We start from the raw sequence: 14,858 nt of genomic DNA on the forward strand, positions 1-14,858 counted from the left end.
GCACTGTTAGTTAGCCTCTGTAATCCAAAAGTGAAGTAAACCAGAAGCCAGGTCTCTAACAACTAGGCAGTATGAAGGAAAAAGGATACAGGAATGAGGGTTCTTCTATCACACCATCATTGGCTAAATGTCTCTGGAGTACAGCAGAAGTTTTAATCCAGACTAATGCTTATATACAGATCTCACATCAGCTGGGCTTCTAATTGATTTTTTTTCTGTGAGATAGAACATAAATTTTATGAGTGGGCTAGAAAAAAGGATGCATATTCTAATAGATTCAAGCTATGATTCAGTGCAAAATCTGGTGTGAGATACTCCAGTACAAGCAAGCCCAGGACAGACACCAGCATTTAAGACAAAGAGCCAGAAAAGTGAATTTTTCCGTTCCAAGGTGTCAGTGGAAGTCTAAAGACATTTATGTTAAATGTGCAAAACCAGCTAAAACAAATACCTATCAAGCTTGACTATTTTTTGAAAAGTAAAGTTTCATGCCTGACATGCAGACTCTCCTGATTTGTTATCTATAGTTTTCAGCAGTAATACCACTGTTGCACAAGTTTTTAATGTCAGGCCCACACCACCAGACAGAATACTTGTGTTCTAAGTAAAGCAAGTCCTAGGACAAATTCAGGAGTCTTTTCAAATCATTGTTATCTGCAAATGAAATTTTTTAGAAAAAGAAATCTAGAAAAAAAAAACCCAACTCTCTTAATACTAAGATACTCTGTGGTCAGTTTGCAATAAGGAATGGTCACGGTAATTCCAGAAGTTAGGAAATTACCTTTTGGTGTCGGTTTTTTCTCCCCCAAGATGTGTTCAACTTGAAAGCTAACATTTCTAAAGCTGTAGTCCCTTTCCATCATCTCAGAGAAGCAGCAAACAAGTCCAAGTAAACCAAACTTTGAATAATATATGATTCAAGGAAAAGATTTTATTTTAGGGCTAAGAAGTTGATAATAAATAAAGGAATATAATAATGTAATAACAGATGTTCTCATGCACTTAACACATACAGTAATGCTGGCTTACACTGCTGTTTGGACAAATTAAGAAGAGGTATTTGGCAATATTATAAGTTTGAATAGTTTAAAGATTATAGAACAAGAAATTATTTCTGCTGTTTTTACATTTCTTTTATACAAATTCAAATAAATATTAATATATCTATTTTTCCTCAGATTTTCTGTTCACTTTTAACATGCCCAATAACTAAGCCACAGTAATATACAACTGCCAAGAAAGATTATTTAAGAATTATACTTATTCCTAAAAATGTATCATATTTATGTCACATTGTGCAAGCTCTTTAGGTAAAATTAGATTTTAGGAAAAACTGCAGAAAATTTTAACTCATTAAAACATATCCAGTGCAAAGGCCAGTTTAGTCCACACATTATGGTACTGTAATGTAAGCTAGTATAATTTAAATAATAAAACATGCCTATATGATGCTGAGAAAGCTGAATATGTTTCATGTTTTAAAGATCTGACATCTAATATGCAGATTCTGCAATACCAGAATTTTTCAAATCTTCATGAGATGGCAAAATAATGGTAAGACTTTATAAGTAGGCTTTTTTTTTTAGGATAACTCACATTAACAGTACTACAGTGGCCAAAAAAGACAAACTATTATAATAGAAATCAATCTGATTAAAAAATTAAATATTCCAATTAACACTGAAAAAGTGTTTGTAATCATTATTTACAATTCCTCAATGATACCAGTGTATAACTCCACACAGTCAAAGTATACCACTCCCCAAGCAAATTCCAATTCCGTCTCCCCATCCGAGGATGCAATGGCCGGATGTTGCCCATGGACACCACATCAGTTTAGGGAAGGAGATCGGTCTGTGGTCCAGAGCAGTTCTATGTACGGCCACTTGGTCTGCAAGCAGCGTTTCACGGGAGTGTCGTCAGTCTGCAGCATTGGTTCTTCAAAGCCCATAACAACTGCTGTGCCTTCTACATACATGACCTGTCAAAGTAAACCCAACTCTGTCAGCCTGCTCAAAAACTGTAAGATGAGATGATTATTATCACCAGTTTAGGAGGGGAGTTGTTACGATACACATTAAATCTGTGAAGTTTTACATACTTCTTTTTTTAATGAAATGGAGGTATGAAATCGAAAAACCCTAATCTTTGAATGCTTCTGCCTACATTTTGGGGTATGAAACCGCTGGATATTTCACGGGGGGATTTTAAGGACTTAACTGCAAGCTATTCCAAAGACTGAGCCGGTATATCGTCTGGAAGAGTCTTCTAACTTGAAGTCATTCTTGTTCCTTATGGCTCTTAATGCCTTACAATCTTTTACTCTAAATTCTCCTTCAGGAACTTAGAATCAGTCATATTGTGTTTGATATACCCCTTTTTTCGAGAACACTGAAAATGAAACAGGTCATCTTTGTTTCCTCAGTAAATGGCTCAAAAAAATACTAATTTTTGATGCAAGCCTGGACTACAAAAAAAATTACATGAAAAATTCCGAACACCTAATTTAGATGTAGAATTACTTCTAAAAGTTGCATTTTGTGTATGTTACATCTCCACCGTCCCCTACAGTTCAGACCCCCCCTTATGACGGGTAGGTGTGAGAAGTGCTCTTTTCAAAACGCAGAGTTTCAGAGACCTGGTCTGGCCAAGTAATGCAGTACAGTAGCTCAAATATGATCAGGAGCACAAAGCACCTTCCAATTCCAAATATATCATTTTGGAAGAAAATTATCAAAATAATAGCTTTGTAAAACATCTGTTTCGAGAGTATTTTGCTGTAAGTATATTCAGTTTTGCATAGCTACTGTTATTAGGGCTCAGAGGTACATCTTACCTTTTCATTATAATTAGATTGCTTCAGTCCATTGTAATGGTAAACAGTAAATGACTCTGAAACCCTGGAGTCCTAGTAGAAAGAAGACAGTTAATTTCATGTGGCATACACTGTGCCTTGAGTCTCTTATTTTTACAACTAGACAGATGCATTCAACCAAGAAGACTCAAGGAAACTTAAAAAGTACTATTTCTTTTAGGTGACAAAATCTTCATTTTACCTTTCTTATCAGAAATAAAAAAACAGGTGCCAGTAAATTAATGAGTAATGGCCCCAAGAGCACGTCATGATTTTCTGTGTTCACCTGGACACTTTGAACTACAACTTCAGCACTAACCATGTAGAAGCTGTCCTAATTTTTAATGTCAGACACCTTATGCAGTAGTCACATGCATGTTTATTTATCACTGTTTGGATGCTACAATGTTTTTTACTAAGGACTAGGTCCAATCTCTGGCCCTCCATCTGAGAGCTAAAAAGCTAATATACTCCCCTGCCTAAGTAAACTAATTTTGAAGACACTAGTTCTGCCAAGGTCCAACAGCAAAAGTACTGGCTCTGGTTGACCTTTATTGTTCCAGGTGTTTAAATGTTTTAGTCCTAAGAGGACTGAAAGCTTTGGATTTCACTGAACCAGGAAACACAAATCAGGTGTAGTATCAGCTCTTTTATGCCTACCGGACCAGGCTCCAAACAAAAGCTTATCCCTTTTTTGAGCACATGGAAGTAAAGGCTGGAACGAGAATTAATCTGCTCGGGTTACAGTACATCCATCACATTACAAAAACCCTCACTCATTTTTCTACTCTTGAATGATTCACAAACTCTCTCTCTCTATGGGTCTCTCACAGCCATTCAAGCTATTCAGTGGAAGGAGGGTGGTGAAAAGGAAGATAAGTGGTAACTCTGCTTACAGAAGTTGCTTCACAGAGATAAATAAAATTAAGCTTTGCTGGGAGGAAAGAGGACACATTCATTTCCCTGAGGAAGTTACGCTCACCCAGAAAGAAAAAAAATGCTGCTTTCCACTTCCGGTCCCATGGAAGTTACGAATTCTGTGCAATTATTGTTTAAAAAAAAGAAAAAAAAAGGGCTAGCAGGGAATTCAGGAATCCCCCTCTCAAGGTGACTGCCTTAAGCACTAAAGAGTCAGGCTGAATAGCTTTGAATAATTTATTTCTAAGCCAGCAGCTTTCAGAAAGAAAGCTGAGATACCCTCCTGCTTCTGAGGTGGAGGTGAGTACTTTCTAGGAGAGTAAGAATAGGGGTTTGAATATCCTCAGTGAAGAAGGAATTGAATCGGGATCTCCCAAGCCCTAGCTACATGTTCAAATATCAACACCAAAAATTCCAGCCATCACTGTTATCTGCTATTTCCTCAAAGTATTTGAAAAAAAGACCTTAATCTTCATTTGTGCTGAATTTCACTTTCAGAAGGAATTCTTTCAGGTGTCAGTATGGGTAAAAGCTACTGCTACCTGATCCACAGAGTACAGACATTGAAAAAATGGATACTGGCAAGTTCCGGTCCAAAACATGCAGATTGCTCTAATAGCACCCATAAGGCAGTAACAATTGCCATGTTTTGTACTGGAGCCAGTGAAGGTTTAACAGGACAGGCAAAACTGAGTGGTGGGGAATTAGCACTTAACAGACAGGCATTGACTTGGGGGCTCCAACTTTACAGCAGGCAAAGAGCTCCTCCACCAAGGTGAGCAAGGCAGGGTTCTGCCCCTGATTGCACTGTGCTTTGTTCTCCAGCTTCCCTTCTTCAGTCAATGATGCCCTTGCAACAGGAAAGAGAGGCAGCAGCCCCATACAATGGCTCTTTTCTCCCCCAGCTATCTAGGGCCCATGGTATTGGACAGTTTAGACACAGCCAATTATGGAGGATGTTCTTTGGCTTTCTGAACTTCATTCTAAGCATCTGGGGCCTAAAATTAAGCAGTGGAGTCTTCCAGATTTGCAAATGTAATATAATTGTAATAAATAAATTATATTCAATTGTGCATATATTTCCACTTCTGTATAAACAAATGGAAGGAAGAAGAAACAGCTGGCAAAAATACAATGCAGATATAATTCTGTAAGTCCAGAGAAAATTAACACTAACTCCTCTTTCTCTTTCCTCTAGATGATGAAAGCCTCTGAATGATCTATTCAATCCCTACCATCGATGGCAGTGCAATTCTAGTGTCTTCTGACTGACCAGAATGTTTCATAGTACAGAATACTATACCCAGTGCTGCACAATCCTTAACAAAATATATCTCGCTGAAGGCACTTAAAACCCAGCAGTTCCACATTTCCTTGATTTTAAAAATTAAGCCACATAGTTTCAGTGACACATTAAGCTAAAAAGCCTTTAAAGAAGTACTCTTCTCAGGCCTTTGTTGGGGTGGGTCAGCCTGCTCTCGGGCTGAAACCATCAAATGTCAGTCACCAGAAGAGATCACTGAGGTCTAGGTTACCTCGCCCTGGGTGGCTCCAAATCCTAAATTACCTCCCCCTGTTCCAGAAAGTTCTCCCTTTTTTAGTTATTAATTGGTTCCCTGTTATGACTCCTGCCTCCCTGTTTTCCCCATTTGTTCTGAAAAATTGTATCCTCCCCTCTGCTTGTACCCCATTGGTTGTTTTCCCTTTCCCTGCCTTACTCCACCCCCCCATAAGGGGGGCTAGCCCGGGTCTCCTCGGGGCTTTTGCTGGACCCTGGACCCTCCTGCAAATAAACCTGTTGGAACTCACACCAGAAGCCCCTCCCGCCTTCTTTGCCTCCGGGCTAACGCGAGCCATTCCATCGGCTGCCCGACGTGCTTCCTCTGAGGAGGAGCCAGCGCACGCACCCATCTCACGCTGATTCCACTGAGCCGTCCAGCGAGGACGCTGTGGGGGCTAAGGCTGCGTCCCCTCTGCCCGAGGGCACGCCGGGGCTGGTGCTGACAAGCCCCCGGTTGCGTTAGGCCTTCTCCTGCTTCCACCAGCCTATCCTTCTATCTCCACGTAAACCTGCTCTCTTTTGCCAATAAAAGCATGTGCATGGCAATGGAACACGCCCCCAGACACCTGCAAAGAGAGCTCTTACCCAGACCAGCTCCCTGTTCTGGCTTACCACATATCTGTTTAAAGAGGCTCCTGGTGGCAGGGAGGGCAGGAAAATGTGATCCAAAGCAAAGGGAAAAGAGGACAGCAGTGCTAGGTTAACACCTGCCTCTCGGTAGTGGTGCAGTCTTGAACAATATACGGAGCAGACTGAGAGTTTGAAAATAATTTTCCAATACCCTAACTTCCACATACGTTAAACCTAAGTCTATAATGACTTTTTGTTAAATGCCAAAAATTTTACATTATTAAGAATTGTACATAAAAATAGTTTTAAATATGTTTGCAACCTTTTCCCATTTGTTGGCAATATTTTTAATATTCATAAAACCAGTATGGTCATTTATTCTCATAAAAACCAAACTCCGATGAACTTTCTGTGTAAGGAAACAATTCAATGTCACATGCAAAATGATTAATTTCCTGAACTCAAATTTAGAACTTGTTGCTACAATGGAGCTTCCTTCCAGAGTAAAGCTGAAAAAATCACGGACATGTTACAGAAAACAGAAGTCTACCATTTGTGGTGGAATACAGAAGTTATCTGCTGATCAGCTGAGTTGAATGAACGCAATACTTACTAAAAATTGTGATACTGATTAAAGTTTTTAATGAGTCACAAAGCCAAACAGAATAGACAATGCTCTGCAGCAATAAAGCTATATTGATTACCTGCTCAGGGAAAAATTCTTGCAGAAAGGGACCCAGTAGTATGATGCCCAGTCCTTCTGGGTCTAATTTGGTCTTCATGAGGTTTACACTAAGATAAAAACATTGAATATAAAAGTATGAGTAAGACACTTTTATTCTTGCATGACGAAGTTATGCTGTGCCACCACAGTACTGACTGCCAAGTATAGCAATACTATTCTATTTTTAATCACAAGTGACAACTGCACCAGAATGGTATGCAAGTTGCCAAAACATGGTTATTTTTAAATAAAAGTAATTTGTTATTTTAAATTAAATAAGTGATAATTCTGAAGGACCACCATATTTGGTAAAATAATTTGAAACCCGTATAATCTAAAACCAGGTTTACAGCCCAAAAGGCATTTTGCTGTCTTGTAAGCATTCTTTAAAGATACAAGAAACAGCCATCTTTCAAACATAGCTCTGTCACTGCCAAACAACCTGTTTTTAAACACAGATTTGAAAACCTTGCAAGATTTTCTAAGTACACTGAAATAAAATTAAATTTAACAGATACATTTCTACATTTACATTTACATCATGTACTTGATATCAAAGAAGCCAGAACCAACAAACAATGGAAATACTAACAGTACTAATCTGGAAGCCCTACTGCATGACTATGATCTAATTTCAGGTCACTGCAAACGAAGGTCAGTTATAAGTCTATATATCTATTTAAGCAATGTATTTCTACAGGCAGCAGATTGTACCTACGTGCATCTACCTAGCCCTCTGCTTTAGTTACAAGTTGTACCGTACACAAGAACGTCCTCATTGGGTCAAACCAACAGAGCATCTTGCCCAGTATCCTGTTCCTGACACTGGCCAGCAGTGGATGCTTACGATACAACAGGGCAAACACACAGCCTTAGTTTACCCTCCCCATTTCCAGCAGTCTGCTGCTCAAAGATCTCTTCAGTGACAGGCAGTATCTAAAACACAAACATACATATTTTTTTTTCCATGCATGTGCCTAATTAGCTTTGAACCCATATATACTTCTGGCTCTTAATAAACTCCACTCAAAAAATGAAAACTAAACTATGGATTCTGGGAATAGATGTTCTCTGTTTTGAACCTGTCAGCTGATAATTCAGTTTGATGATACCCCATTTCTGTATTGTGTGAAGCAATTAACAATCACTCCCTATTTACTGTGTAAATGGTTGTCTATCTTTTCCAGGTCAAACAGTCCTAACCTACCTTTTCCTTGCACTAATGGCATTCCATATCTTTAATTAGCCTTGCTGCATTCCTGATACCTTTCTACAATATTCTTTTTCCAAGCTGAAGTGAAACAGCAGGCATTTATACAATGACATAACTCCTACGAATCCCACTCCATGTCTATCACTATCAGTTTAAATCTAGAGAGGTTTCCTGACCAGTAATATCTAGTTCATAGACCAACAACGTGTATGTGAAATCAGCATTTCTTTCTCCCTTGAGTGACCAATCTACATTTACTGTACTGACACTTCTCTGTTACCATATCTTCTAGTAACTTCTGCTGCTCTTACATATTGTTTTTTTAACATCTCAAACACATTTGTATCAGCAACAATCATACAAATCCCTACTGCCAAATCCTTGCTGGCAAAATAACAGAATTCACAGACTTAATACAAAATCCTGTAGAATTCATCTAATTATCTCCCTCCATTAAGAAAAGGTGACATTTTTATTCTTTGGTCAATTCTTTATCTACAAAAACCATTCCTTCCTATTCCATGTCTACCCATGAAATATTTATATGAAAATTTTCCCTCGACTCGCCTTCAAATCCTTTTGTAAGTGCTGTTGTTCATTTGTCACCTTCTCATTCTGATACTGTTTGGTACCAGCACAGTTCACAGTGGTAAGTAACCTAAACCAGTTCAGCAATGTCCTTCTGATGTTTCTTCAGGATTTTGGTTTTTTATTACTTCTTTTGACACTTCAGAACCTTAGTTACTCTGACCACCCATAAGAAGGCTTAAGCACAGAACCCCTCAGTAATCTCCAGTGATGAGGAGAACTGCTCCCTGCCACCTTCCCTGGTGAATATAAAGAACTCACTGCACTTTTCTAATTGAGTACTTTTAAATATTGGGAGTCGTCTGTCAGAACTACAAACCTCTTGCAAGCCTCTTGGCACTGACAGGCTCAGAAGAATACTATTAGTTTTATAACTTTGCTGATTAGTCTACAGAAGATTTTAACTCACTTCATATTGTATTTACATTTAACATTCCATAAATCCAGATTCTTCCCTTTTTTTCATGTAGGCACTATGTTTTCCTCTCAGAAGACACATTCTTAGCTTCTCACAGATGCCTCTTTTACTACGTAGGCCCTTAACCACCCCAGGTCTCTTTGTTGGGGGCTGTGGGCAGAAGGTGTCATTTTCAAGGTCTTTTTGATTGTTGTACAGATGCATTTTGTCCTTCTGGCTACCCCTTGCATGTCTTCTTTAAGTAACTTCCTTTCTTGGTCCTAACACAGAACTACTAGTAAATTATTTGGACTCTTTTTGTTTCTCCCTCAACACACAGAGGATATATTATGCAAATCTTAAGAGAGTGGCTCTGTTAAGGTCCTTGGAAGACAAATTTTAAAATTCGTAACACTGACTGTGATATCCTATAAACCATGCTAATTTACCACCTTTAAAAAAGTTCTCTACTCAAGTGAAACCATGACTCAGGATTTGCAAGATACTGGACTTCAATCCTTCTATTCCTCATTCTCACTGCTCTCAGAGTACAAAATTTTGGTATTTCAGTGGCGGTTTGAAACCTGCCCAGATTCCTGAAATGCTGCAATAGAGTTGCAAAAACACCGTGTTTGCAAACAGAACCATGACAGATAATTTTTAAAATGCACTTAAAATTATGTAGTAAGATTAAAGCAAGGTATATACTCACTAAAGAAACACAAGAACTGTTTAAAAATACAGAGCCACCTAAGTTTTTAAATATGGTCAGTGTACAGAATTTAATCAGTTAAGCAGGAGGGTAGATCTAATAAACTTGGACTGTGTTATGTTTCAACTGAGGCTTTTTCCTTCAGCAGATCCCTACCACCTTTCAACGTTACTGGTACCACAGCAGAGCTACTGAACACGTGTGCTTGTGCTTCAGTCTCCTCAGTGCAAAGCCTGGCACTTGAACCGAAGAGGTTACAAGTGTTGGGGTGATGGCCTTTGTACTGTTATGGCTGAGAAGTGTGTGGGGACAAAAGCCTGCACTACTGGTCAAATAGACAGCATAAAGTGTTTTAAACAAGCTAAGTCTAGATTGAGAGATGTGCTCAAATTGGCGCCCTAAAGGGCATCAAATGGTTTTTAGAAACAGGCAAAACAAATGAGACAGGTGGGTTCTCAGACACATTCACTAAAAAACTAGAAAATTTTACTAAAAACACATGCAGTGGCATTCAGTACTGGCTAAGTCACCTTGCTAATTCATGTCTGCTCTACAGAGTTTTCCCCTCTACAGTTCTAAAATCCTAATTAGGTCTGATCTTCATACATCCTGAGATTCTGAGAAACTTAAAGCCTTGGACTAGATCATCACAAATTTAAACAGTACATTTGAGGCAAGGCCTTTAATTTTCCTTAAGAACAAACAAAAAATAAGCAAAAAAAGCCTGTATGGAGTTTGAAATACATTATTTGTACTTGTGTTCCACACTAAAAAGACAGAACATCTAGAACCAAAAGAGAGTAGGTTCTCAAGATAAAGTATTAGGCAATATATTTATTTAAGAGGAGATGATTTAAGACTGCATATTCCATGGTTTCATCATGACTTTTCAATACAGCAAGTCTTTCGACTGGCTTTTCATACATCAATTTATATTTGATGTGCTATGCACAATAAAATAAGACAGGGCTATGCCACAAATGTCCTGAATGCCAAACAGCCAAATGGAAAAACTGCTGAATGAAAAATGAGGATTTCTGCACACTGATTGAGACCGCAGAACAAAAAGGCAGAAGAAAGCTTCTCAGACCTATTAAATGATGGCTTTTTTCTTTCCCTTCCTTTAAAAAACAAATATTTTGAAGATTTCACCATTTCCTGTCATAATATGAACATGAGCCTTTTGTCTTGTACTTTCTTTTGGTTTGGGTACCTCTTTATTTCAGTTTTCACTCCTATCCTCCAGAGAACAACTCAGTAAACTTCATTACACTTCAAACATTTGGAAGGACAGAAAATGGGCTCAATCACATTTCAGATGGCTGTTGTAAGTAAACTTGCAGTCTCCATAGTCATTCCAGTTTTGACCCAAGTAAACTAGACCAAATGTTTACAAGAGAGCAGAAGCATCTTTTGGAGCAGTAAAAAAGTTCAAGGCCTTGGCTCTCCTTTCTGGGTTAAGCATTTAGTCACAAAACACAGTAAGTTTTGACACTGAAAGTTAACTGTTGTCACTTAATATTAGTCTTGTCTGTTCATATTAGAGTTAAAACATTTGAGTTTTAACTATAATCCCGAGAATCAATGTGTCATTTCTGAAAATAAATGGTAATTATAAACACTATAAGGTCCTGAGTGCTGGTGGAAACAAAACTGTAACTGAAGCAGTTTCAGCTTCAAACTCTGCAGAAAGATCCAGTGGTAATCCAAATCTGCCACTGAATACCTTGATTGTTTAGTTCTTCTGTCACACAGTTTCACCCCCATTAATATATAGAAATATAATCCTGACTATCTCCTCAATATATAGTAATGCAGTAGGTCTGAGGGATTTTTTTGCTTCTAGTTACCACTACCAAAGTTAGAGACATCTTAATTTTAATTCCTCCCCTTTAATTTAAAGCTGACTTAAACATTTAAAAATAACATTCTGTGCCCAGAATGTAAACTAGGAAAAAAAATCCAAACCAGGAAAGAAACCAAAACCAACCCTAAATTATAACAGGTATGGGTTAACTGAATCCAGAAAAAAAGCCTTAAATGATAATTAATGTGATTAATTGATACTTCTGCAGTATTTAAATTTTATTATACTTACTATTCAGGATCTGAAACAAGGTCCAGAGCCTTCATTACATCTTCTAGCAGAGTGTCAGGTATAAAACCATTATCTGAAGAAGTAGCAAAGCTTCTTGTGAGGAAAAGAAACAAAATGCTTTCCAGGAGGACAAATTTCACTCAGAAATACAAATACTACGTATCTTTATCTGTAAAATTTGCAAGCAAATGGTGGGGTTCTAGAAGGAAAGCAGTTTTCAAATGCTTCTCTCACACTTTAAAAAAAAAAAAAAGAACAGTGCAATACAGAAACTGGATTTACCACTCACACAATTAGAAGCTTAATACTTGCTAAGAATGCAATCTTTGTGTAGAGTTCTCCACTAGGTACCTTGCGGTAATAACTGTACCATTTTTCCCTTTTGATTAGTTAAAAAAGTACCCGAATGCCAGACATCCTGTTTTCCAAAACAGAAGAAAATTTTCTGTGTATGCTGCATACATTCCAGAACAAAATCCCATGAAGAATGATTCATATTAGAACAGTTTTTTAATGAAAATTTCATATAGGAGAAATAAATTTTATTTAAGCTTTATGTTAATTACAAAGAACATTACAAGGTTAAAAAAATCTGTTAAAAATTCTACTTCCTATTTTACAACTGCCCTTACTGCAGAATTCTCAGATAATTTCTTCATAGAATTATGGAATGGTTTGGGTTAGAAGGGACCTTGAAGATCATCTAGCTCCATCCAACCTGCCTGCCATGGGCAGGGAAACCTTCCAGCAGACCAGGGTGCTCAGTGTTGTAGATTGACTCCTGCACTGAACATTTCTTAAGGACTAGGCATTTCATTCCTCTCTTAATGAGTACACTTCTATTAAAAAAAGCTTATTTCAGCACAAAGCACAGCCCTTACCCTCAGGGTCATATGTCTGGAAAACTCTTCTAGCTTGTTCTGAAGGCGCTTCAGGAGCAACAAGGGCCATGTCCTATGGGGGGGAACCACAAAGAAACCTTACAAAATATTCTTACTTCAGAAATAGATTACTAAGAAAGTATTTAGCAATACTACACCCAGTTGGAACCTAAATTAATGAAAATTTCAATACAACAGAAGACAAGTTAAGGTGATTTGGAAATTTTGCTGAGTGACATAAAACAATCAAGAAATATGCTAATGATTACCCCATGAACTTCTAGACAAATTTTATGCAAGTCTTTTCATGCGGATGTTGTGGCACAAAAGCTAATTGGAAATTACAATTCCATTCATTTGCACTCAAGAGCTTCAAGCGGGAAAGAGCACAGAAGAAACTAATTTGGGAGGAGTCCCTTTGTCCTGATAATCTCTTCTGGTGAGAACAACTTGAAAATTGCTTACATACTGGAAAAATAATTTCTAGATTTTTGTATTAATTCAGTATCATAATAAGGTAATTTTAAGGGTCCATAAATACTACTTAATTGAAACAAACCCACTGTTTAATGAAAAATTTTCAACTAATTTTATAAATGAATTATAACTAGAACATTTAGAGAAAACCAGTATTTTAACAGTTTTTAAACTGATTTAACTCTTTTTAAACAGTTCATGTTTACATATATTCTAAAATCCTTTAAAGTACTTTCAGATAAAAAGTCCATATTAACTCAACACAATTAGTTTCATGATGCCAAATAATGTATGAAGTTGTGCAGTTGTTGAGCACATACCCTGTCATAATGGGTAACACGTTATTATATAAGGTACATACAATACACTATGAAATTTTGTAGTATGTGATCAACTCTTAAATAATTTGGAACACAAAACATACTAAGCAGTAGATTTCATTATTACAGTGTATTACAGTAAACTAATGCAAATATTTCTCAGTTTAAAATCACTGATGCCATGGCACGTAGAGCTTATTAACAAGATGATTAGTGATTTCAATATTCAGGATTTAACTCTGAAGAAGGGGCATTTTAGTGGTAGTTTCTTATTAATGAATCAGCAGCTCACAAAGGCTACGCAACAAGGGAGAACTCTTAAAATTTCCAATAGTGTGGAAGGATATAACCCAAAGTAACTTCCAATGGCATAGACATATAACTTCAAATGTAAACTACATAGTTCTACTTTGGTTTATGAGTATGCAGTTCTTTCCACACAATCTTAATGTAATCCAAGAACAAAGACTATCATTTGCATTGTCTTCCCTACCCACAAATTATCTTGTTAATGTAGTACTTTCCACACTCTCATGTGATGCAAAATGGATTCTTTAAAGCAAGTGTCCTGCAACTACCAACAATTTTTTTTGATAGTCCAATTGCAAACACTGTGTATTTCTGTTAGCATTTTAATTTTTCAGGTCCTTAGTTTTTCAGTTCATGTATGTGTACATGGGAAGAACTTAAGAGGTGAAGCCGCTGAATGCATTACTCAATACTGAAAATTCTCTCTTTCAACAGAACTTACAAATACGGTAAAGCCTCCAAATTGTTACATATTAACACTTTTTATTCACTAAATGTGATTTACTGATGCTCTAAGCAAGTAACTTCAGGTGAAAACTTAGAAAAGTCTGCCCTAGAGAGATGACCAAAAAACCCACCTCTGTTATATGTAAAATAATTCACCTTTTCACTGAGACTGCTGTCCTATAAAAAGTTTAAAATGCAAGATCCTTTACATATAAATCCCATACAACCTCTAACTTATCATGTCATTCATTTCCAGTATCCAGGTAACTTTAAAAGTTCAATTAGTCCATATATTTGTATCTAGGGAAAAAAAATACTATAGCTCCCTCATGCAATAAAGCTGAAAATGTGATACACATCTAACAAAAACATATTTCAGCTGCCCAAGCTGATATTTCACCATATGTGCCAAAATATATTCCCCACTCCAGCCTTATGAATTGCATTTTGATGTAACCCATGCATTGAAAGTTCCATATAAGGGAATCCCATAAACAGTTAATTACAATAATTATTTCCAATACTAAGTACAACATGTCCCAAAAATCATGTTTCACTCATTGGCTCTTGTGATACACAAACAAGTCATTTTATATTACTTTGAAAAGTTATTCTCATCAGTAGTACCAGTTATTTTAAGATCCCATGTTTAGCCTCAGAGGCAAAAAATATTCTTCATAAGTTCTAATGAAAACATTCCAGAAGTTTTCATTCTACAAATCAAAAGCAGAACATAATGGCTAAGCCACACTGAAATCCTGGCTATGAATTTTTACAAAGATCACACCC

The 14,858-nt window shown here is 37.1% G+C and overlaps 1 protein-coding gene across 1 annotated transcript in view; it reads right to left on the minus strand.

Annotated features, from left to right (window-relative positions):
* Positions 1-911: 911 nt before the first annotated feature.
* MINDY3 (MINDY lysine 48 deubiquitinase 3) overlaps positions 912-14,858 on the minus strand; it is a 48,474-nt gene continuing 34,527 nt past the window's right edge. The window contains exons 11-15 of the mRNA XM_032113247.1: positions 12,517-12,589; positions 11,636-11,708; positions 6,608-6,695; positions 2,837-2,908; positions 912-1,981 (exon numbers count right to left, since the gene is read on the minus strand). Coding sequence (XP_031969138.1) covers positions 1,832-1,981; positions 2,837-2,908; positions 6,608-6,695; positions 11,636-11,708; positions 12,517-12,589 — 456 coding nt within the window. The 3' untranslated portion in view covers positions 912-1,831. The remainder of the gene's footprint in view (positions 1,982-2,836; positions 2,909-6,607; positions 6,696-11,635; positions 11,709-12,516; positions 12,590-14,858) is intronic.

This window comes from Corvus moneduloides, chromosome 1 (assembly GCF_009650955.1).
Source record: "Corvus moneduloides isolate bCorMon1 chromosome 1, bCorMon1.pri, whole genome shotgun sequence".
Lineage (NCBI taxonomy): Eukaryota > Metazoa > Chordata > Aves > Passeriformes > Corvidae > Corvus > Corvus moneduloides.